Source organism: Panicum virgatum, chromosome 5N (genome assembly GCF_016808335.1).
Source record: "Panicum virgatum strain AP13 chromosome 5N, P.virgatum_v5, whole genome shotgun sequence".
NCBI lineage: Eukaryota > Viridiplantae > Streptophyta > Magnoliopsida > Poales > Poaceae > Panicum > Panicum virgatum.
Window position 1 is genome coordinate 8,146,447 of NC_053149.1, and position 24,445 is coordinate 8,170,891.

The 24,445-nt window shown below is 47.7% G+C and overlaps 1 protein-coding gene, 1 long non-coding RNA gene and 2 pseudogenes across 2 annotated transcripts; 3 read left to right on the top strand and 1 right to left on the bottom strand.

Annotated features, from left to right (window-relative positions):
- Positions 1-1,346: 1,346 nt before the first annotated feature.
- Positions 1,347-3,919, top strand: LOC120671958 (uncharacterized protein At2g39795, mitochondrial-like). The gene is made up of 3 exons (XM_039952237.1): positions 1,347-1,686; positions 3,041-3,423; positions 3,519-3,919. The coding sequence occupies exons 1-3, from the start codon at positions 1,411-1,413 to the stop codon at positions 3,676-3,678; spliced, it is 819 nt and encodes a 272-aa protein (XP_039808171.1). The 5' UTR covers positions 1,347-1,410; the 3' UTR covers positions 3,679-3,919.
- A 5,913-nt stretch (positions 3,920-9,832) lies between these two features.
- On the top strand, positions 9,833-12,059 carry LOC120671960 (annotated as a pseudogene).
- A 2,078-nt stretch (positions 12,060-14,137) lies between these two features.
- Positions 14,138-24,132, top strand: LOC120673470 (annotated as a pseudogene).
- Positions 17,774-19,554, bottom strand: LOC120673472. The gene is made up of 2 exons (XR_005674664.1): positions 19,412-19,554; positions 17,774-19,302 (listed from the first exon to the last, which is right to left on the bottom strand). It is a non-coding gene; the product is annotated as an uncharacterized LOC120673472 (long non-coding RNA).
- Positions 24,133-24,445: the final 313 nt, after the last annotated feature.

The window sequence follows — 24,445 nt, forward strand, 5'->3', positions numbered from 1 at the left end:
GTGAGCCGGGCCGATGGGGTCGTCGTCGTCGCTTGGGCGCGACATGCTGCGAGACACGATACGAGGCGTGCAAGGAGGAAGAAGAAGAATTCTTCCGTGTGTGAGTTTGTGAGTCTTCGTTGATTCTCGTTCTCTCTTGGGCTCTTGGCTGCTGCTTCTTGGAATAGCCTTTGTTCTTCCTTCCCTTGGCTTCTTGGAATAAAGGAGGATCCTCTGCCTCCGCCGTTGTATATACGTGATCAGTCTGGAGCTCGCCAAATTGCAGGCGCTCAGACACGGCGAAATGTGAAAGCTGCTACTGATTATCTGATGTATACATGTTTGTGATTTTGGTGCCAAGGCGCTGTGATGTTCTTGTCCAGTTGGTGCATGACCTCTTTGCTGCTCCTTGGCCTCGAGGCCTACTCCTTTTTATCTCTGTCTTTATTCCTCGTTCCTTGCTTTGCAATTCAATACTCCTTTTTTTTCTGTCTTTATTCCTCGTTCCTTGCTTTGCAATTCAATACGTCCTATGGCCTTGTTTGGCATGCTAGGCAATGCTAAAAATAGTAACATTTGACCACTAATTACGGTGTCAAACAAAGACAGTTTACAAAATCAACTTCAGAACCCCGCGCTAGTGACTTTGAAGAATCTAATGAGGTCTTTGACCACGCGACTAGAGGATGGATACTGTAGCATCACTGTAGCAAATAATCAATTAATTACCGTCATTAGATTCATTGCGAAAAGTTATACACATCACTAAAAAAAGTTTTGCAAATAGACTTCATTTAGTACATTATGCATGTTTTTTTGAGCCGAGTACATTATGCACGTGAGATTTTCTTTTTAGAAAACGTGCGCGCTAGAATTTGTAGAATGCCAAACAAGGGCTGCGGCTTCATCAGAAAGTTCAGAACATGTCATTTGAAAAAGCAAAAGGAGCATGATCGTGCTTGGTCGGAGCTGTTAGCAGGTAGCACCAATTCAAGGAAAAAAGGAAACCGGAAAAAAAAACAAAACATGCCATCTTTTCCAACTACTACCATTGTTTGGCTCGCCTAAAAACTTCGACGAACCAAATAATTTCCTTTTAGGACTGAAAAAGCTCAACTTGAAAAGGCGAATTTTCACTATGATTGTGCGGGAATTATTCAGTTTCTCGAACAATTCGTCGCAAATTCGCCTTCCCAAATGCAGCGTTCCAGTGTTTTTCTACCAAAAAATTCATCAGCGCACGCGAAAGCAATTGCAATCGGACAAACGCGAAGAGCGGCCGAAGAAAGGGCCTCAACTGTCGCTGACGTGTGGGCCATACACCCCGCCGCCTGCGCCTATGCAGTAATAAAGCCGCCCCAATCCAAAACCCAAGCAAACCCCCTCTTCCTTCCTCGCCTTATCCCCTCCGCCGCTCACCTCCACTCCGCTATGGCCTTCGTCTCCGCCTCCGCCTCCGCCACCCTCCTCGTCTCCGTCCCGTCCACCGGACGCGCCAGCGCCGGCGTATGCGCCTGCCCGCAGCCCCGGCGGACCCTCCTGGCCCCGCTGCACGCGGCGAAGGGCGCCAAGTCGGTGCCGGTGGAGGTGGTGATGGAGAGCAAGGTCAAGGGCAAGAAGAAGAAGGGGTCCGGCGCTGGGAACCTCCCCGGCGCCCTCGACGTCGAGATCAGGGAGGCGCAGGAGTACCTCGACAGTGACGAGCAGGTGACTCCCTCGTGTTACCCACGTTTGCAGCTGAATCATTCGGTTCCGATCCAATTGCGTACTATGTTTAGCGATAGGATGTAGTAACCTCGTTGACGTACTGGGATTGCGCGACTAAAGAAGCGCCTCCACAGAGAGGGAGCCTGTTATTGTTTTCCTGAAATTTTGTCAAGTTCTATTGTTCTAGTCCTGTCTGTGTGAATGATAGGTAGTAAGAGTTTACTGCTGACTGATAGGTAGAAACTAACAGGAGTACTGAACTCTAGTCGCTGATTTACCACTAGTTTGACGTCGATAGTTTGCCATGTTAGGAGGAAGAGCTTAATTCACACGCACAGTGAAAAATAATCCCCATTGCTTTTTACCACTTAATGCTAGTTCGCATAAAGGATTTGCTTTACACAGAGAGTTTGATCGTCGATTAATTATGGTAGAAATTGAGCAGGCTTATCTCCCAAAAGGATGTGTTAGTGATTCCTTGCACTTGTTGGTTGTGGATTGAACCAGTTCATATTCTACATGGATATCATTTCACAATGTGGCATCAAAATTCTGTAGTTATGTTTTTATATTCTGCGAGAGGTCATACTATACTAAAGATTTGCGATATGAGTTGTTATTTAGAGAGCTGCTTTGTTCGTTGCATCTGCTCTTCACTGCCCCGTCAGATTATCCAAATTGTTTACTTTCTTGAATTCGTTTTTCTCAGATGTTCACCTGAATATCTGTGGAAGTCTAATTACATAAACCATTTCTTAGTCTAATTATATAAACCATTTCTTGTTTTTTTCTTGACGCCTCTCATCTAGGTATTTCTTCCTTGTGTCTGCTGCCTGCTTCATGCATATATACATATAACCAATAAAGCATGCTGGTGGTACTTCTTTGTGTGTATGTTCTGTAATAACCTTTCATATGAATTACAGGTTAACTTGGTTTCATGTTACCACTTTTTTTAATAATAATATCCACAATGAAGCTTTTCTTCTGACCAGCTTGAAGCCTGCAATAATTCAGCTGATGTCAAATCATCCAGTCATTCTAATGATTTTAGGGGAGTATGACCTTAAATTAGTGGGACCAATGATTGAGTTTGTTGAGGGTTTATTTGGTTTCAAGTTTTGAACTACCTTGAGGCTCCACGTGAGAGCAATGTTCAAACTGATATTGAGGTTGACTGATTATCTGGTCATGCACACTTCTGAAAAGACTTTAAGCAGATATTACTTTCTGCAAGATTTAAAATGTAGCATAAAGTTTGAATTCTGTTACGACACCAGTCCCATGTTTTGCAAGTGTTCAAGCTTTTTAGCTGTAGCTGTATGCCTGTATTCATTTATCCTTATGTTGACAGGAACCTGTTCCAGACAACTTCCCTTTTGAGATCCTTGATGAAGATGGAATGAGTGTGGTTATTTTGAAAAGGGGCTACAAGGATGAGAAGATTGAGGTCGTTGTCAGCGTGCCTAATTTAGAAGGGGGTCCTGAGTTTGATGATGAGGATGGTGAGGGCGATGGTGAGAGTGCTGGCAAGGATGATGATGAAGAAGAAGAAGATGAGAGTGCCGGAGATAGTAGCATTTCTTTAAAGGTTGTAGTCTCCAAAGCCTCTGGCCCGAAGCTTGAGTTCACCTGCACAGCCTTCCGTGAGGAGATCATCATTGATGATATGCTGATAGTAGAGAAAGCAGATGATGATGGAGAAGAGAAGTTCCCATACGAGGGCCCTGAATTCACGTAAGCAATAGCAGTTTCCGCGTTCTGTTTTCGGCTTTACAAATAATGAAATGCTACCTCTTAATGCAGTCATTACTGGTTCGTTTCTGTTGCAGAGAGCTCCCTGTGAATGTGCAGAAAGGCCTGTTTAAGTACCTGGAGCAACGGGGGATCACGCTGTCAGCTACCAACTACATGCACGACTACATGGTGACCAAGCAGGCCCAGGAGTATATCCGGTGGATGAGGAAGCTGAAAGATTTCGTCCAGCAATGAGGAACTGGAACGTGATTTGGCAACATTGTTTTGGTAGCCTAGCCTTAGTAGTATGTGTTAAGAGGAATATTACAATTACGCAAAGCTTATGAGTTATGACTCCCTAAAGGAGAGGGAAAGATGTATCTGTCTCAATGAATCTGTATCAGCTGGCCAATCAGGAGCATGTAGATTTGTAGTTGCATTCTTGCATTTCTGTGCTTCAAGAGCAATTACGGGTTACTTCTAGCTTTAGCTGTTACCATTTCTGTGCTGCTTTTCTGGGTATGTCGCGGAGTTCTGATGGTTGATTTGTCGTGCAGAAAGGAGCGCATTCTGTTTGCTAAAGATATTTGTTTCGTTTGGAACGGTGAGGAATAATTGAATCAGCTTTGGGCTGGGCTCATATTGCTAAAGACATTTGACAGAAATCATATTTTCCAAACGATAAATTAATCCGCTGCTTAGTGAATTGTGAGCGCAAGAAAACACACTGCCAATTGTAAGCTAGTAGTAGTATTTATCCTTAGGGCTCTCGAAATATATTCGTTCTGAATAGAATCTAGGAGTCGTCAAAAAACCAATTCCTTTCTTCGCCGCCCTGGTAAACCCTAGCAGGCCGCCATTCATTTTGAGTTGCCTTCGTTCATATTGAGTTACATGCACTTATACTTCAACAGTTCCTCTCATATACAGGCTCGTTCAGGGCCTCAAACGAAAATTAGGAGTCGGTTGCAACTATTTTATTTAATCACGTCCATTTGGATCAGTGCCCGATCTAGGATTTTAACATAGGGTAAGCCACACAAATGTTACTAATATATTTCAGTATAATTTATGGAACGACTCCATATAAGCAACTATAAATTTGTCTAACAATTCGATATATATAAATATAAAATAACTAAAAGTATGATAATATACTTAAAATATCTCATAACATCTTAAATAGTATTGATGCACATTTAAAAAAGAGATATAATTTCTCCCCTTCTTTTCATAATTCATAAATTCTACTAAAAGAATGCAATGCATCAATTCTACCAACTCATGTACTAAATGAATTAGATTAATTCATGATTAGGTATTTGTACATCGCGATCTCAATGGAATGTCATCATATTTGAGTATTCTAAAAATTCTAATTGACATGATATAAGATGACTAAATATCTTTTCCGTAAAAAAAAGAAGACTAGATGTCTAATTGTCTAGATCTACTCTTTTATGTGTGTAGAGGAGGACAAGATAATCGGTAGTGATTGCCGGGAAATGCATACATGAATGACCTCAACGTGGTGGACAGAGAGCAACTTGACTTGTAACACAGGAGCCGAAAGCACTACTGCAATAAACTTAATGGAGACGGTTAGAAAAGATTCTCCAGGCGAGCAACCCCAACCAGCTCGGACCTAATGTTACAGTAAATGACATACTTTCCGAGACCGTTTGGTACCCGTCTTGGTAAATCAAAATAAATACAATAAAAAAAATCCATGGACAAGCCTGGCGAGCCCGTCCATGGGCCCGCCAGGCCCATCGATGGGTGGAGCTGCTGCGGTGGCCGCCCGCCGCCGCCGTGTGTGTCCCGCCATGCCGCGTCGGGTGCCCGCCTGGCATCCGTGCCCGTGCACGCAGGACCGCCGCCCAGCAGGAGGAGGACAGCTCGTCCGCCGTCAGCGTCGCCCCGCCATCGGCGTCAATGTGGAGGTGCTTGCCCGCTGTCAGACCCGGGACAGCGGGACTGCTCAAAGACATAGAATGTTCTAGAGTAAGGGATAGCTCATGGATGTACCTTACCTCTTTTGTAACTATCCGAATAGGCGTAGTACTAGCTGCAGTACAAGGAAATTACCCGATCGTGTTGTAGGACTCCAACTGTACTCGGCTAGGACTTTCCATATAACCCTGTCCTCCCGGATATATAAGGGTGGGCAGGGACCCCCTCGAAAGACATCTACACCTAAGGCAATACAAGCCACCACACAGGACGTAGGGTATTACGCAACTCGCGGCCCAAACCTGTCTAAATCTTTGTGTTCCTTGCACCATCGAGTTCCAGAGCCGTCGAACCCTACCTACAAACCCTACTGCTAAGGGTATCCCTGAGCAGGCTTGGTGGTAAACACCAACATCTGCCGCGCCAGGTAGGGGACTCGGTGAGTTCATCGGCGAGTTCGATGACCACTTTCGCTTTCAGCACCATGACGCCTCCCAGAGAAGCCACCTTCATCTTCGGCTCGTGGGTCTGCGTCGCCAATGGTCCGGGCAGTTTCGACAGCCACCTAACCAACTCTCCCACACCGAAGATCTCTACGTCGGAAGATTCCAACAAGATCGCCAGATCCTGTAATCGCGGCGTCACGTTGCTTCCTGACCTCGCCAAGGAGATCGAGGCGAAACTCGAAGACAAGTCGGGTTCTCCTCGGACTCAGATCGATCTCAGACCGAATTCTACTCGGATTGAGACTCTTATTGCGCAACCCATCTTTGGTTTGCGCAATTCATCGTCTGTTTACAAACAGATAATTAGATCCTCCTATGAAAATAGCTTGGATCGCCTACTTCACGTCGAAAACCAATCAGCCACCGCTAGCCGGGAGACACCCATTTTTGACGTTTACCCAGATCAAGTTGAGTCAAAGACAGCCTGGATTTCATCACCAATGCGCTGGCTAAGATGCAACTCAAATCTTGCCGAGGCCATACCCTCGCAGAACTACTCGACAACCTGCGAGAAGTCGCCAGCATTGATGATCTCCCGTTTCAACACGGCACTCCCCTTGAAACTGAGAGGGAAACTGGCTCCGGTGGAACTGTCCTAGCTGATTACGAATCAGACCTAGAAATCTTCTCTCACGAGCGTCTGGTTCCGGTAATCATCCAGCCCGGGGGTGCTCCAAGCCAACATGATCCAAACGAAGCCTTGGATCAGATCTCAGCAGACAACCTGACCCAAGATGCTCCAGCTGATGAAGACGAAGCCACTCGCACGGCCCGCAGGGCAAGGAATCAACGAAAAGAAGCACGCAGGGTTCATGCAGCTGAACGTGCTCGAATTCCACCACACAACCTCAATAATGAGTTCAACAATGTCGCAGATCCAGTTTTCAGAACACCAATTGCTGCGATGACAGAAGCAACCCTACGACTCATGACGATGCCCCAGAATCCAGAGATAGACCGAGTCATAAATCTCACCAAGAACGCTGTCGAACAACTCGAGAGACAAAACCCGCTATCCTCACTCCATGGCACACGATCAAGGGCTACCGCAACAGTCATACCTCAGGCAAGCCGTACCCCCAGAGGCCACCAGCGTCAACAACAGTAGGAGTAGCAAAACCAAAGAAATCAAGAGGATCAGGAAGCTGCGAGTAGTCATTGCCCTAGGGGTGGCCAACCGCAAGCAAACCAAGCTCCTGGGCCTCAGCCAAACCGCAACAACAACCGTGGGCATAACAGGGAAGAGGTAGCCGACTCCATCATGGATGCACGGGATATCATCAACGCAAGACGCAGAGCACAGCTTGCGGACAACTCTGATCGCTTCCCCGCCCTCAGCAGAGTCTTCGACAACATCGAGTACCCAAAGGATTTCAAGCCGACAAACATCCAGAAGTACGACGGTAAGCAAGACCCTGCTCAATGGTTACGTTTATATTCGACCGTTGTTAGTGTTGCAGGGGGAGACACCAACACCAAGGTCCTCTACTTCCCAATGGCTCTGGAGCCCGCACCCCTCACATGGCTAGAAAGCTTGGTGCGTGAGTCCATACACTCATGGGATGACCTCAAGAAGGCCTTCATCGACAACTTCCAAGGGTCGCTACACCGAGTAGCTACTCGACACGCCCTGTCCATGTGCAAACAGGAGCAAGGCGAGTCGATCAGATCCTACATCAAGCGCTTCTTCGACACAAGAGACACCATCCCCAACGTCGCCGACGACGACGTCATCGACTACTTCCAGAGCGGCATCACCGTCCAATCCCTGTACCGCGACTTCGGGCGTAATCGCCCCAAAATAGTGGTAGATTTACGGGATATGATGCAGCGCTGGGCTGATGAAGAGGAGCAAGAACGCAGTCGCTTCCCCTGCCGCAACAACGACAACAATGGGAAGCGCCACAACGACCGCGGAGGCCTTAGTAACCAGTGGGATCCTGCGCGTAAGCGCAAGCCTGACGATATAGTCAGCACTATGGATCGCACCCCGCGTGGTAAGAAGGGCGACAAGCCGTAGGATCAGTTCGACAAGATTCTCCACAACAAGAGATGCCCAATCCACCCCAAGAGAAACCACTCGATGTGGGAGTGCATGATCCTGCACAAATCCTTCCAATCGGCACCTGTAGATGCTCCTAAGAAAAAACAAGATAAAGATGACGAAGATGATAAGAAAGACCATGATGGTTTCCAACAGCAACAAAACATCGTCAACGTCATATTTGGATGAGACCCTAGCTTCTCCAAAAGAGCTCAGAAGCTCCTACTCAGAGAGATCCTCTCAGTTGAGCCAGCAATTCAGAGGCCACTCAAATATAACGAGTTTACATTGATTCTTAAATCTAAATAGAGGGATTTAAATTCAAGACTCGGGGCTGCGGAATATTTGTATCAGAGATTTATTTTTCAATTTTTTAAAAAAAAATAAAGAAGAAGAAAAAGACTAAAGTGACCCTCAGCCTGATTCTACGATTCAATCTAAGGCTCGGGGGCTACTCCATATGGAGCGCGAGTACTTCGCGCACCATATATGATCAAGATTTCGGGGCTTGAGCACCTCACAGCCTCGGAGCAAATGGAAGTACTTGAAGCACTACTCGACGTATCTGAAGGAAGGACCAGAAGCAACCAGAAGGATGTTCTGACTACTCGAAATACTCGAAGACGCCCAGCCAAGTACTTGACGCCTGCAGGACTCGGCTACGAAGAGCTCGGGGGCTTGTCAGACCCGGGACAGCGGGACTGCTCATAGGCATAGAATGTTTTAGAGTAAGGGATAGCTCATGGATGTACCTTACCTCTTTTGTAACTACCCGAATAGGCGTAGTACTAGCTGCAGTACAAGGGAACTATCCGATTGTGTTGTAGAAGGACTCCAACTGTACTCGGCTAGGACTTTCCATATAACCCTGCCCCCCGGATATATAAGGGCGGGCAGGGACCCCCTCGAAAGACATCTACACCTAAGGCAATACAAGCCACCACACAGGACGTAGGGTATTACGCAACTCGCGGCCCGAACCTATCTAAATCTTTGTATTCCTTGCACCATCGAGTTCCAAAGCCGTCGATCCCTACCTACAAACCCTACTGCTAAGGGTATCCCTGAGCAGGCTTGGCGGTAAACACCGACACCCGCCACCGCGCTCGGCCTCCCCGGCCCCCTGCCGTCGCCTCCGTGCCCCCCTCCCCTCGCTAGATCCGAGGAGGCCGTCGGAGCTGCAGCCGCTGCGTGAGAGAGAAAGAGGATCGGGATGGGATAGACTGAAACCCTAACTGGATGACTAGATGGTACATATACACTAAGGGTGATATCGGGCCAAGATGAGATGTTTGGGCTCCAAGTTGGTGATGTATACCTACATTGGTTAATCGATTGACCGAGGCGTTTGCTTTAGAACAACCCCCTCAATTAATCAATATTAATCGAGGCAGGCGTTTTAAGGGTGACCGCCTCGATTAATTCATTTTTTAACCACCTCGATCAATTCATTTTTTAGCCGCCTCAGTTAATAAAAAAATGACCGCATCGGTTAATGCCCGAGACGGTTGAAATTCTTTTCTGCCTCGGAGGTGTTTAAAAAAAGTCATGGTAAATTATTTTTTGTAGTAGTGAAAAAAGTTCAAAGAGTTCGAATTGCCGAACGATAAATCATTTTTTGTAGTAGTGAAAAAAGTTCAAAGAGTTCTAACTGCAGAACGGGAGAAAAAACTCAAGGATAAGAAACTACTAGACTTGGCTAAATTAGGATATACCATGATCTAAATGGTATATTTCTTGATATATCCATCATTTGAACTTCAAACCTCTAACTCTAATACTATCATATTGACATATTGACTTGAGACCTCTAACCCTAATACTATCGTACTGACATATTGACTTGCATGCACACCAATTCAACCCAACAACTTCCAACACGTCAAACGCCGCCGCTCCCCTGGCCATGGCCCTTTTCGCCGCCGCCCGCCGCGCCGCGGCATCCGCCACACCCCTCATCCTCCGACCTCCGCGCCTCCGCCTCCTCGGGGGCCCAACGCGGCGCCACTGTGCTCTGGCCCCTCGCCGGGATGCCGTTCTCGCTGGCGCCCGCGACGAGGCCCAGCTTCGACGCCGAGTTCCTCAGCGTCATCGACTCCGAGATCAAGTACGCCGAGGACTGCGATGACCACGACAGGGTAAGTGAGCTGATTCTCCTATGACTAATGTATCTAGTTCGGATCTTAGCGTAAAAGCCTAAGAATCAATCCTTATTTCGCGCCCTGGTCCCTTCTGGTGAAAGTTCAGTCACGCTAGCAAGCAAATTTAGGGCCTATTTGGATTGATTATTTGTGTCGTGTATTCTGCTGTAAGCCCTGCGAATTGGGATCTGAATATCTGATACTATAGGGACAAGGAGGATGTTTAAACAGTGTCGTTGTGTTGATATTTTGCTCATTCCGCGAATGGGGGCATAATCCTCTACTCCTGGTTGCCATTTACCCTAAGGCTTAAGCTCGTGATTTCTCTGCACGTTCGAACAACTGATTCTTATGCTCGGAGACAGAATTTAGCTGTATTATTAGAGTTTTCGCATCTGTTCGGCTTGTCTGCTTTTGGCTTATTTCAGCTTATTCTCTCTCACAGAACTCCATTGAATCAGCCGGCTTTTTACCACACTATTGTATTAGAGCTTTAATTTCCTCAGCAAATCGTGGTGCATTTGTTACACATCTGATATTATTTGAAACTCTTTCCTTAATTTTAATCAATTTTGGTGTCTTATCTTCTTCACTTACTATATAACTATACCAATTTAGAAATTATACGGATGCTAGTACAAAGATTTTTTTATTTTTGGCTTCACTGACCCGGCAGCTCTATGTCTTTGAGTACTTGTGCCTGTTGTCACTATATTTTTGTTATTGTATTGTAGTTTTATTTGTGGAAGCTCATGAATATTTGCTGCTGTTTAGTGTTGTTGTGTGTATTAGTATGAACAGTGTGATTGGCATTGTGGTTCACCTGTGCCAATCTAAGCATCCATGCTTTGAGTATTATAGATGGTCGGTAGGTAGCAGAGAAACAAATGAATTTATTGCAATTGTCGCGGCAGGATAGGATAGCCTGCCTGTTAATTCATTGTGTATAGTTTACCTCATCTTGTAGGATTTTTGGTATACAGAGTTGAAAAATGGAGATTTATTTATGTGACCCATCCCACATGACGGTTCAGATGTCAAACAGCCAGTTCTAATCTTGTGCACAGAACCTTGCATTGTCGTTTATGTAGTTACTATATAGAGAGCTAGCTGTTCATTTTAGTTGTTCTAGTTTTTAAGTTGGGTTCTCATTTGTTCGTCTTGAAATCAGGTTGAGGAGATTCCTTTCCCTTTCAAAATCACTGATGAAAAGGGGATGAATGCAATTACCCTTAAAAGGACATGTCATGGTGAGCAGATTGAGGTTGTGGCTCACATGCCCAGCCTAGTCACTGGAGACGAGCCTGATTATGACCGGGCTGACGAGGACAAGGGCGCCCCTTTCGTGGTCACTATCAGCAAGGGTGATGGCCCCGTCGTTCAACTCAGCTTTACTGATGACGAAGAAGAAGAAAGTGCCGGAGATAGTAGCATTTCTTTAAAGGTTGTAGTCTCGAAAGACTCTGGCCGGAAGCTTGAGTTCACCGGCACAGCCTTCCGTGAGGAGATCACCATCGATAATATGCTGATAGTAGAGAAAGCAGATGACGATAGAGAAAAGAAGTTCCCATACGTGGGCCCTGAATTCACGTAAGCAATAGCAGTTTCCACGTTCAGTTTTCGGTTCTATAATAATGAAATGCTACCTCCTAATGCAGTCAATACTGGTTCGTTTCTATTGCAGAAAGCTCCCTGTGAATGTGCAGAAAGGCCTGTTCAAGTACCTGGAGCAACGGGGGATCACGCTGTCAGCGGTGAGTCTGGAGAGGCTCGAGCCCCTCTTACCGCTGGAAACTCTATGGAGCCCCTCCTAACCTCTCCCAATAAATTTGAGGAGGAAGGAGAGAAGGGGAGACGAGAGGATAAAGAAGAAGAGGAAAGCTCCTTCTGGAGCTCAATCCTGCCTCCGCCACTCCGCCACTGATGGTGACGAAGCGGACCCAAGAGTACATCCAGTGGATGAGGAAGCTGAAGGATTTCGTCCAGCAATGAGAAACAGGAACACGATTTGACAACATTGTTTTGGTAGCCTAGCCTTAGTATCTGTTGGAATATTACAATTTCGCAAAGCCAGGGTGGATTTGGGCCTAGGGAAAGATGTGTCAGAGAATTTATTTATTTTTAACCTATTTTTGAATTTTATTTTAAAAGTAACCTAACCAGACAAATATTTGCATATTTAACTTTTTTGGTTGCGCTAGTCCGTGTGGCATGACGAAAATAGTTGTGCTGGTCCGTGTGGCAGGACAAAAATAGTTGTGCACCACATGCATTGATGTGATAAGGTGTGCTATGTTTGCACGTTCTGGAGCACTCGGAAGGGGTCTGGCAGCATATATTTCACGTGTCAAGCTTGTATCGCCACTCTCCACTGGCATGACAGTGAAGTTTTGTCACGCCACCCGCGTCGGCGTGACAAGGTCTGATCTTAGAAAAATCATATTTTTTTCATTCAAACTCAGATGAAGATAATTATCATATGAAAATTGTAGTTCTCAATGAGATCTACAACTTTGTAGTTTTGAGTTTTTTTTCATTTGAAGTCGTTAATATACATAAAAAATTATTCCATATTTAACAATTATATAGTTTGATTTTTCATTGTATTTTTATTAAATTATTATAATTTATTCCATGCTATTTCATATATCGAATGTTATATAGAATTTAATTGGTGGAACCATGATAAAACATATCAAATTGGAGATGATCCGATAGAGGTACAAGTGCTTAATATGCTGTTAAAAGCTTAAATTGATTTTTAAAGTATCTTAGTGATTTCAAATGAAAAAACTCAAAACCACAAAGTTGTTTATCTCGTTTAGAGCTACAATTTTGATATAAAAATTATCTTCACTCGAGTTTGTATGCAAAAGATATGATTTTTCTAATATCAGACCTTGTCACGCCGGCGTAGGTGACGTGACAAGATTTTATTGTCACGCCGGTGGGAGTGGCGTGTGACAAGGTTGACGTGTGGAATATGCGCTGGCAGACCCCTTCCGAGCGCTGCAGACTTTGTCAGGCCAATGCATGTGGCGCAACAATATATTTTTATGGTGTGACCAAAAAAATTAGATCTGCAAATATTTATCTGGATAGATTATTTTAAAAAAATAAAAAATAGGTTAAAAATAAAAAAAAATCCTCATTGAATCTTTATCAGCCGGCCAATCCGGTGCATGTAGATTTCCAGCTGTGTTTCTAAAAAATCAAGAATTACCGGTTACTGCTAGCTCTAGCTCTTACAATTTTTCTGCTGCTTCTCTGGATACATGTTGCGGAGTTCTGACTGATGATATTGACCTTGTGTTGTGCTGAGGATCGCATTCTGCTTGGTAAGATAATTGTTTTGTTTCGGAATGATTTGGAATGAAACGATCAGCTTTGGGCTGGGCTCATATTCTTCTGTAAACGTCTTGTGGCAGTCTGAAATCCAAGCTTTTTTTTTTGAGTTCGATAGGTATTTGACAAAAAATCTTATTTTTCAAAATGATAAATTGATGAGCTGTTTAGTCAATTGAGCACAAAAACACACACTGCGAATTGTAATGTAAGCTACGTAGTATTTATCCTTTGGGCTCTCGAAATGTAATTCGGTCTGAGTAGAATATAGGAGTAGTATTATTTAGTTTAAAAAAACAATTCTTTTCTTCTTTCGCAAGAAGCACATCCTGGGGCCTGGGCAGAAAATATGGAACAAAACTGACTAGGGGTGTGTTTAGATCCACGAAAAATAAATAAAAAAGTCGCATCAGACACTGTAGCGTACTGTAGCACTTTTCGTTTGTTTGTGGTAAATATTGTCCTACCATGACCTAACTAGGCTCAAAAGATTTATCTCGCAACGTACATCAAAACTATGCAATTAGTTTTTTTATTTACCTACATTTAGTACTCCATGCATGAGTCATTTGCTATATTTAATGTTTCGATGTGATTTTGATGTGATGGAAAGTTTGGAAAGTTGGGAGGAGTTTGGGGTATCTAGAGTTCTAGACACACCCTAGAGATAAGCTGACGGATGGGTCCCACCGCTTCCCTTCCTCTTAAGCCTCGCAATCCCCACGCCTTCCAGAAGTGCCCCCAAGCCCTAAACCCCGTAAACCCTAGCAGGCCTTCACACGCCGCCGCTCCTCTCGCCATGGCCCTCTTCGCCGCCGCCCGCCGCGCCGCGGCATCCGCCGCCCCCCTCATTCTCCGCGCCTCCGCCTCCTCGGGGGCCCACCGCGGCGCCGCCCTGCTCCGGCCCCTCGCTGCCTCCGCGGCGCGGCCGCAGCCCCGCGCGATGCCGTTCTCGTCGGCGCCCGCGACGAGGCCCAGCTCCGACGCCGAGCTCCTCAGCGTCATCGACTCCGAGATCAAGTACGCCGAGGACTGCGACGACCACGACAGGGTAAGGGAGCCGATTCCCCTATGAATAATGTATCGTAGTTCGGATCTTACCGTGAAAGCCCAAGAATAGAATCAATCATTGTTTCGCACCCTGGTCCCTTGTTGGTGAATGTTCAGTTACGCTAGGGAGAAAATTTATGGCATGTTTGGTGGATTGATTATGTGTGTCATCTATTCTGTTGTAAGCGCTGCGAATTGGGATCTGGTATTAGGGACACGGAGGATGTTTAAATAGTATTGTTGTGTTGATATTTTGGTCCAATCCGTATGCTCATTCCTTGAATGGGAGCGTAGTCCTGTACTCCTGCTTGCCTTTTACCCTAAGCTCGTAAATCGCAATTCTTCTGCACGTTCGAACAACTGATTCTTCTGCACGTTCGAACAACTGATTCTTCTGCTCTGAGGCTGAATTTAGCTGTATTAGAGTTTTCATCAGCAAATTGTGGTGCTTTTGTTACACATCTAATATTAATTGCAACTCTTCCCTTGATTTTAATCAATTTTTGTGTCTCATCTTCTTCACTTACTATATAACTATACCAATTCAGAAATTATGCTGTTGCTAGTACAAATATTTTTTATTTTGGCTTTACTGACCCGGCAGCTCTATGTCTTTGAGTACTTGTGCCTGTTGTCACTATAATTTTGTCATTGTATTGTAGTTTTATTTGTGGAAGCTCATGAATATTTGCTGCTGTTTAGTGTTGTGTGTATTTATATGAACAGTGTGATTGGCATTGTGGTTCACCTTTGCCAATCTAAAGCATCCATGCTTTGAGTATTATAGATGGTCGGTAGGTAACTGAGAATTGAATGAATTTATTGCAATTGTCGATAGCTGTACGGCAGGATAGAAGAGTATGCCTGTGAAATCAATGTGTTAGCAGTTTACCTCAACTTGTACGATTTTTGGTATGCAGAGTTGAAAAATGGAGATCCTGATGTCAATCAGCGAGTTCTAATCCTGTGCAGAGAACCTTGCATTGTCGTTTATGTAGTTACTATATTGAGAGCTAGCTGTTCTTTTTTAGTAGTTCTTGTTTTTTAGTTGGCTTCTCATTTGTTTGTCTTGAAATCAGGTTGAGGAGATTCCAGATAATTTCCCTTTCAAAATCACTGATGAGAAGGGGATGAATGCAATTACCCTTAAAAGGACATATCATGGTGAGCAGATTGAGGTTCTGGCTCAGATGCCCAGCCTAGTCACTGGAGATGAGCCTGATCATGACCGGGATGCTGAGGGCAAGGGCGAGGAGGGGGATGGTGATGGTGATGAAGATCAAAGTGAGAAGCCCCCCCAGTCGAGCATCCCTCTCACGGTCACTATCACCAAGGGTGATGGCCCCATCCTTGAATTCACCTGCACTGCCTATCCTGATGAGGTCCTCATCGACTCCTTGTCCGTGAGGCAGCCATCAGGGAACGATGAAATTGACTTAATTGCATATGAGGGTCCTGATTTCAAGTAAGGAGGCAACTAAACTAACCCGTTTTTATTTCTTGAATATATTAGTGCTTTAATGTATCCCTGTTTTATGCTGACAATCAACATTTGCTTGTCTGCTTCAGCGACCTTGATGAGAACCTGCAGAGGGCATTCCACAAGTACCTGGAACTGCGTGGCATCTCACCCCTGACAACAAACTTCTTGCATGAGTACATGATCAACAAGGACAGCCGTGAGTACCTCCTATGGCTGAGGAAGCTGAAGGATTTCTTCAGGCAGTAGAGATCATGGCCATCACCTCCCCCGCTTCACAGGCACGAGATAGTCAAGTTTCTTTGCACATTCAGATTTTGGAGCGACGAGCTGCTTATATTTAGGATGCATATGCACTTACATGTGCTGCCATAAGTTCTTATTCATGACTATGTTTTTGGTGGTATGATAACGGCCCATTGATCTGGAGGTTGGAACGTGTGATATTTCTTAAATGTTTGAGTAGGATTCTAAGTTCTGTTGCTCTGCTCTTTATTACCCTCGAAACATTTGTGTTGTGTGAGGGCGGTGCCCCAAGCATTAACCTGAATCCTGATTTTGACACCTCGTGGTGGAAGGGCCGTCGCACCCTGATTATATCTTGTTGATTGATGTATGTATATGGAGTAGATGCTTCGATTGATTGGTGCTTTGCCCGAACCGGGTCTGCCGGCCCGGCCGTGTCACACATCACCTCCCCCTCACCACCGCCTCTCCACGACGGCTCTGTTGCCCTTGCCTGGCACTTCTAACCTCCCGGTTGCCGCTCTCCCACTGCTGCTTTGCCAGCGACCAGACTACTAGGATTGAGCGCCTCTGATACTGACTACTAGGATTGAGCGCCTCTGATACTGAGATAATCTGAAACACTCAGTTGATAGTTACCAAAGGCTTACGATAAATTCTTCAGATAAATCATAACCTGAACAACTTCATTTACATCAACATTCAGATGCTGGCACAACAATACATATGAAGATTCACTACGTTTTAACAATGTGCTTATACCAAAATCTGAGCAAGATCATCATGAATAACAGTAACCATAACGAAACTGATGTGCTATTGTTAGTTGCTTGTATGATCTACATGTAATTTCCAACATTTGAAGCCACTTGGTACTCTGAAGTGCTGATCGCAACAAAGGAATTGAATCCATATATGAGTATTCTGAGAACTAAGTTTCGAATGCCAAGTGGACAATTTTGTTTGCTTTCTAGATTTAAAGAAAAATCCAATGGTTCAGAACTGAACTTAACTTTATTGAGAGATTCATATATAAAATGTGAACCTGCAACCTCTCGTGTTCGCTAGTGCTTGCTGATGGTGTAGCGGTGCCCTAGTCAGAACGTAAGACAAAATTGTTGGTCAAAGGACAAGACTATGAAATATCAATGCAAGAACAAACAATACACCAGAGCACGAGCCACGGTGGTGAATGGCAAACTTGCACAGTACTCCCTCCGTTCCAAATTGTAGATCGGTTTAGCAAATCTAGATATATATAAATTTTGATATGCATCTAGATATGCGCTACGTCTAAATACATAGCAACATCTATGTATCTAGAATTGCTAAAACGACTTACAATTTAGAATAGTATTACATAACTAATTAAGCAAACATAACTTTGGAAGTATCATGGAACGAATTAGACCTAGCTCAGCATAACTTAAAATTTACTACTTTTGGACCCTGTGATGAAGCATCATAAGGTTGGCAGCATCAACATATCATCATTCAGACTGGAATCAAGGGGATAATATATTACGACTTTACCAGCAGTATTGCCATGTCAAACAAGAAGTGAGCATCAGGTAAACAAACAACATGACATTCAGTAAGTTAGTATTCAATAATAAGTTGCATAATCACATGCAGAAAATTAAGAACAGATGTGAGAATGCATAAAACTCCAGCATACATAATGTGTTTAGTTACATTTACTTAAAACGAGGACCTAGCAACTTAAAAACTGACAACAGCTGTTAGAATATGAAAGCAAACAGAACGACTGCATCCACTTGAATAACTCTACTATTAGGCTATTAGAGCTTGGTTACACCTATAAGATACATGACTAACCAATGTTGCTGGAAGCCACAAAGGAACACCAGCAGTGAGAGTACCAAATTGATGTACACTTTGGAGGTCGTACTGTCCAAGTCACCACTGCCCAAAACTGGAGTTCAGGCCCTAACCAGCACCATTACTATGAAGGCACTGATGCCGTGCCAACTTAGCATAAGAGGAGCTTCTCTAACTTTTAGTGACCATCTGAAGAGGCAAAGACCATTCCACAAAGCAGGGAATATAGGGCAAACATGGGGCCCGAAAGTATTCTTGAAGAGTGCAGATAGCATGAACTTCCTTCTTGTCCATATCATACGACATGAGTTCATCACGCAACCCACCAGTAAGGAAAATCAAGTTACGTTCCGGATGTGCTGCAACCAACATGTGCCTTCCAAGGAGGTGTGTGATGTTCACAGAATGTTCCAGGATCCACTGCTCATTGCCATTAGCCCCCAGTGCCCAAACTGATAGCTGGTTGTCATTATGAAAATCTATGTGCATAGCATACAATCTGCCCTGAGAATGTGCGATGAAACAGTCATCCTTTCTGATCTTGGGTCGAATGTAGCTTTGCGGCATGCGGATTTTCCCCCAAGTCTTGCCCTCTGTGTCTATCGACGCTAGCGATAAATCAGTGGTAATTGAATAGAGGGTGCCATCAAAGAAGATGGTTTCTGTATCATCCTTCACTCTAGTGTAGTCGCCCCACTCACTCTGCCTGAAAACCCAACCTCCAGTTTCCGACGAGTAGATCTCGACTCCAGTTACTCTGGACTCTTCACGAACATGAACACATAGAAGCAGGAGGGCACGACCGGGTCGAACCCCAAACGAACAAAGTGCAGAAGGTGCCTAGCCTCTGTAGGTGGCAACATGATCCATTGCTGAGTCGCGGGATTCGACACGACGTACTCTGGCTCATACGGAGACGATCTCCAGACTTTCCAGAGGAGAAGGCTGCTGCAGCACTCCATGAACAGGGGGGGACACACACAGCCCTCCAAGGGAGGGGGAGAGGGGTCTACCAGCGGCCGGCCTAATATTGAGGGAGGCAGTAGGTGTTGGTCCCGTCGTCTTCAGGACGGCGGAAGCAGAAGAATCCGGACAGGGTCTGGGGCGATTTCTTGCGGAGATCCGGGTCGGAGCAGAGGGCGAGCCAGGATCTGAACACTCACTTGAACCGGCACAGCGACCTGTAGGGCACCCGCGAGAGGATCTCGACGACGAGGTCCTCAGAGAGGCTGGGCACGCGCTGCTTCTTCCTCGACCTCCTCGCCATCCGATCTGCGAGTGGTGGAGGATTGGGATCATCTTGCTGCTCCATTTCTTTCTTCGATTGGATGTTCTTTGATAAAAAAATTAGAGGAGGGAAAAGAAGGGCCAACAAGCTAACCTCAGTGGCGAAGCTACAGACCGGATGGCCTCCGTATGCACCGGGAGCGCCGGAGCGGGATGCTGGGCGCCGGCGGCGGCTCAAGGTTGGGAGAACCGGAGAAATGAGCGGCGGCCGGTGGGGGCAGTTTGCGGGGGGGGGGGGGGGGGGGGGGGGGGGTGGATGGAGATTCAGTGACTTGCTCAAGGCAAGTCACTGAATCCGTCTCCGGGGGGGGGGCTCGAGCCCCTCTTGCCCCCACGTTGGATCCGCCACTGGTTTTTCTTTATTTGATAACAATATAATCGTGATACCTGATACGGCTATACCGGATGCATGGTACGATGAAACTTTTTACATGAGCATGAAGGTCCTTCCCATTCAATTTGCACAGTTCTAGGTCACGAAATTCGCGACGGTCAATGGCAGCTGCGAGAAGAACATATCGCACTCGTACCTGATCCTGCAGTCCTCGCTGCAAAACATGCCCCAGTCGCACCACGCTTCCCGCACGCCGCAGCCGCTGGACGTGCATCGATGACTGCCGTCGTTGTCCTCCTCCGGCGGCGCCACTACCACCGCCGGCACCGGGGCTGGCAGCTTGGCCATCTTCCACGTGGCCTGCTGGACCGCCTCCGCGGCTCGCGCGCGGCACCGCACGCAGTCCTTGTTGCTCCTCGTGGCGATCTTCTTGTTGCACCCGCTGACGACGACGTCGCCGCCGCCGTCGTCAGCCTCTGCCGCCTCGCCCTCGACCTGCCTGATGTGCCGCGTCGCGACGTCGCTGGCGCCGCCGGCCTTGTAGAGGACGAGGGCGAGCACGTAGGCCGCCACCTTGTGCCCCGCGGCGGCGGCCTGTCCGAGCAGCTCGGCGCCCGGGCGCACGCACCGGTGCGCAAAGACGAGCGCGACCCCGGAGAGGAAGCACACCTCCGGGTTGCCCGCGCCCGCCAGGCTGCCGACGACGGCGAGGTAGCGCTCGCTGTCGGACCACAGCTTGGCGGCTAGCTAGTACCCGGCATTGGTTGGCAGTTCATATTCATACTCGTGTGTATATACTGCTTCTAGGTAGCTTCGATTTGGAGTAGGGGTCGGGCAAGGACGCCGACGTGTGTGGCATCGTGTGGAAGAAGAAGAAGAAGATGAGAGACGAGTCCTCTGCGAACTAACCCCTTCTCTGCTACCCCTCTGGACCTGGGATTGTTCGTGCCTTGGTGGACATTATTATGGGCGGATTGCGGATCGGTTTGTGTCATGCCATCATCGTACGACGAATCGCCTTGGTGCTCTTACCGGATCTGATCCGGGGTCGTGATGAATTTGACACGTCTGCAAAGTTTTCGTCTGAAGAACCCAGACACTGTGAAATCATTACACGTGGACGCACTCCCGTGTAGTCCAATACAATTCAGGCCTGAATACGGATCGAAACTCTCTTCTCCGATTCGGATTGATGTTCGTGCACGATCCTGTCGTGTGTGGACATCTTAGCTAGGCCACGGAGGGTTGCTTTTTTACCAGCGTGTTTGGCTTAAAGTGTACGACTGCGTCGATCTCTCGCTCTGCAACGGCAGTGGCGGAGGTCCACGTCGGCCGGCAACCGCACGGTGAGGCCCGCGTGCTAACGGGGTCACCGGCCGGGGATCGGAACGCACAGGCGACCAACGGCGTCGCCCTTCCCTCGGTGAAAATTCAACAGAGAACGCGCACCGCGCCGCCGTCGTTTCGTTCGCCCTTCAAGCAGGAACACTTCGTGGCAACCTGCAGCTTGCTGATCCTTGGAAACAATTCAGCGAGCTACTAGTAGCTTATACTAACTTCGACTAGACGTTGCTGGCAGCGACGACGGCCACCACCACGCTGCCACCATCGCCATCGTCCCCGTTCCTCTTCCTTCCTGCGTGCACCCGACCACCGCGCCCTGCTATTGCCGGATCCGCCTCGACAAGCTGCCCTACCAGACCGCCACGGCCCCGCTGCTGCCGTCCGCTGAGGAGGGCCCTGCCTCGTGCACGGGCGCCTTCGCCGCCGCCTTCGCCGCCGCCTTCCACGTCTCCAAGGCCGACCTCGACCGCGCCACCGCCAAGCCCGCGCTCTTCGGGCCCCGCCGCACCACGCGGCTCAAGGTGGCCGTCTACGAGGGGCGACGTGACGCCATGTGCGACGGGGCCAGCTCGGGGCGGCTGCTCGGGAAGGTCGTCGTCCCGCTCGACCTCCGCGTCGCCGTCGCCAAGCCCGTCGTGTTCCACAGCGGCTGGGTCGACATCGACAGGCGCTGCGCCGGGCGCAAGGCGGCGGTGGCGCCCGTGGCCTCCTCCGGCAGGGGCGCCGCACAGCTCAACCTGACCATGCGCGCCGAACCCGACCCGCGGATCGTGTTCGAGTTCGACGGCGAGCCCGAGTGCAACCTGCAGGTGCTCCAGGTGCAGGGCCGCATGAAGCAGCCCATGTTCACCTGCAAGTTCTCCTGCCGCAGCAACAGCGACCTCCGCTCAAGGTACCCTCCTCCTCACCGGCTCATTGCATTATCCAAGCAAGGCAAATGCGGCAGATTTCTGAATGATGGAAATATGGAATCCATGGCCGCCGCAGGTCGGTGCACTCTGATCTGGCAGGGAACGGCGGGCGCAACTGGCTGGCCAAGTTCGGCAGGCTTAACCAAATTGGTGGGAACCGGTCCGGTTTGATCGATTACCGGTCAAACCGGTCCAGTCCGGTTTCGGTTTGGGCCGGTACCAAACCGGCCCAAATTCAAAATTCACATTTGAATTCAAAAAATAAAAAATTCCCAAAAATATTTCAAGGTGCGACGAATTTAATGGTGTCAAATTTTCTCAAAATATCATCCATTTAATATAGTTTGCGGGCATACGAAGTTAAATCAAAAAAGAAAAAAAAATAGGCCGGCCCATTAAGGCCCACTGCATATGGCGACCGGTAAACCGGTCAAACCGGAAAACCATCTTTTAAACCGTCGGATTTTTTGGTTAAAACACCAGTAACCGGCCAGACCGGACCGGTAAACCGGTCAAACCGGTCGGTATACCGGTCGGAACCGGTTACACATGTGCTTTTGAATTTGGATTTGAATTCCACCGGTTTCCGGTCAAACCGGTCCGGTAAACCGCTAACGGAGGGCGGCGGTTTAACCGGACCGGTCGGTTTTGTAAACCCTGAATTCGGGTCGGACCGTGAGCGCGCAGGGAAGGAGCGCAAGGGGTGGTCGGTGACGGTCCACGACCTGTCGGGCTCGCCGGTGGCGCTGGCCTCGATGGTGACGCCGTTCGTGGCGTCCCCCGGCTCGGACCGCGTGAGCCGCTCCAACCCGGGCGGATGGCTCATCCTCCGCCCCGTCGCCGGCAACTGGACGCCGTGGGGCCGCCTCGAGTGCTGGCGCGAAAGCGGCGCGGGTGCCGGCGGTGACTTCCTGGGCTACCGCTTCGAGCTCGTCCCGGACCACACCAACTCCGGCGTGGGGGTGTGCGTGGCCGAGTCGGGCGTCCCGGCGTCCAAGGGCGGCAGTGGCGGAGCCAGAATTTAGAAGTTGGGTATTCCTATTTTCTAAACGAGTCCACGGTCATCATTCTCCCATAACCGCTATAGAAGCTTTGCTGTACAGCTACACTGTAATCGCACAACACCCGCTACGTACCCTCGTCGGAGAATGCGGACCCTGAGCCATGCCATCATAATATGGGGTAGGTTATGGTTCCATTTGTAATGCCATGAAATCTCAAATTTCTTTAATCAGCAACAAAACACTTGTAGTTACAAATTCAAATTCTTGCACGGGGGACGAGCAATCCATTCCACATTTCCACGCTCGTAAGCACACCATGTTGCCAACCGAACCTCCTTTGCAACACACTTTGTAAGCACATCACATGCCCCTATAATTACTAGTATTCAGAGAGAAGCAGATTAGCAGAACCGTGCACCTGCAGCTCATCGCCAGCACAGCGGCACCCCTGCTGGGTAGTATTGGATAGTAGGACTAAACTGCTGGGTACTTATGTGCGCTGCCGTTGGCCACCTAGCCGGCTTGCTAATTTCCATGGCCGCCTGCTCGCAACCTCGCAGCAACCAGGAGCTACAAAATGCGCGCGAGGGAACTGGCCTTACAACAACAGGAGGTGGGAGTGGGGATTGGACTGTTGGCCTGGGTCATATACTCGTATTAGAGGTGTCGCTAGGCTGAGAAAATGAAGAAATAGATTTAACATAATATATGCATATATGTATACTTAATGTACAAGTGATTTTTGAAGAAAAAAGTTGGGTATTCCTGGGAATACCCAGGCATCAAGGTAGCTCCGCCCATGAAGGGCGGGCGGTTCGCCATCAACCTGACGGCAGCGCAGCCGTTCGGGCGCAGCGGGTCGCCCGGGTGCAGCCCCCGCGGGAGCGGCGACCTGGGCCCCACGGGCTGTGGCCGTTCGGGAGCTTCCGCGGGTTAGTGATGGCGGCGGTCACGGCGCGCGCATGGCCGGCGAGGATGTGGCGGACACGACGGCGGCGGCAGGCACGCGGGGCGCCGAGCGCGGCGACGGCGGCGGCTCCACGGACGGACTCGTCCAGGTGCCGGCGAGGATTCGTTCTGTTGTCGCTGACAGTGGGTCCCGCAGATTTTGCAAGCCGGAATTTGAGAGCCCGGCTAGAGTTGGGTCCGAATTTGGGCCTCTAGATTTTGCAGCTCGGATCCTAAATTGAAAAAATAGGGTCTAATTTTGAGAGCCCAGCTGGAGATGCTCATGATTTTGTAAGTCTTTCTAAATCTTACTCTCTAAATCATCGTTTGGAGAGTCATGTAAGTCGCTCTCTATACATCTTCACTCTCCAACAATTTTTCTATATCATGTTTACACTTTAGAGAGTAATTTTCGCTATCTATTTTTGGCTAGCGAGAATTCCGAAATAGATGATGACTATATTTGGATAATCACTTAGAGAAGCTCATGGAATCTATTTTTGCATCATAATTTCTATTCCTAACAATTAGTCTCTTGAAGTTGCTCTTAGACCCTGTTAGTTCCAAAAAAAAAATTGCACAGTAAT

Excerpts from the sequence above, each read along its gene's own strand:
- LOC120671958 (XM_039952237.1), top strand. The coding sequence starts at position 1,411 with ATGGCCTTCGTCTCCGCCTCCGCCTCCGCCACCCTCCTCGTCTCCGTC. Across the intron at positions 1,687-3,040 it reads ACCTCGACAGTGACGAGCAG|GAACCTGTTCCAGACAACTT; the intron begins GTGACTCCCTCG and ends TTATGTTGACAG. Across the intron at positions 3,424-3,518 it reads TACGAGGGCCCTGAATTCAC|AGAGCTCCCTGTGAATGTGC; the intron begins GTAAGCAATAGC and ends TTTCTGTTGCAG.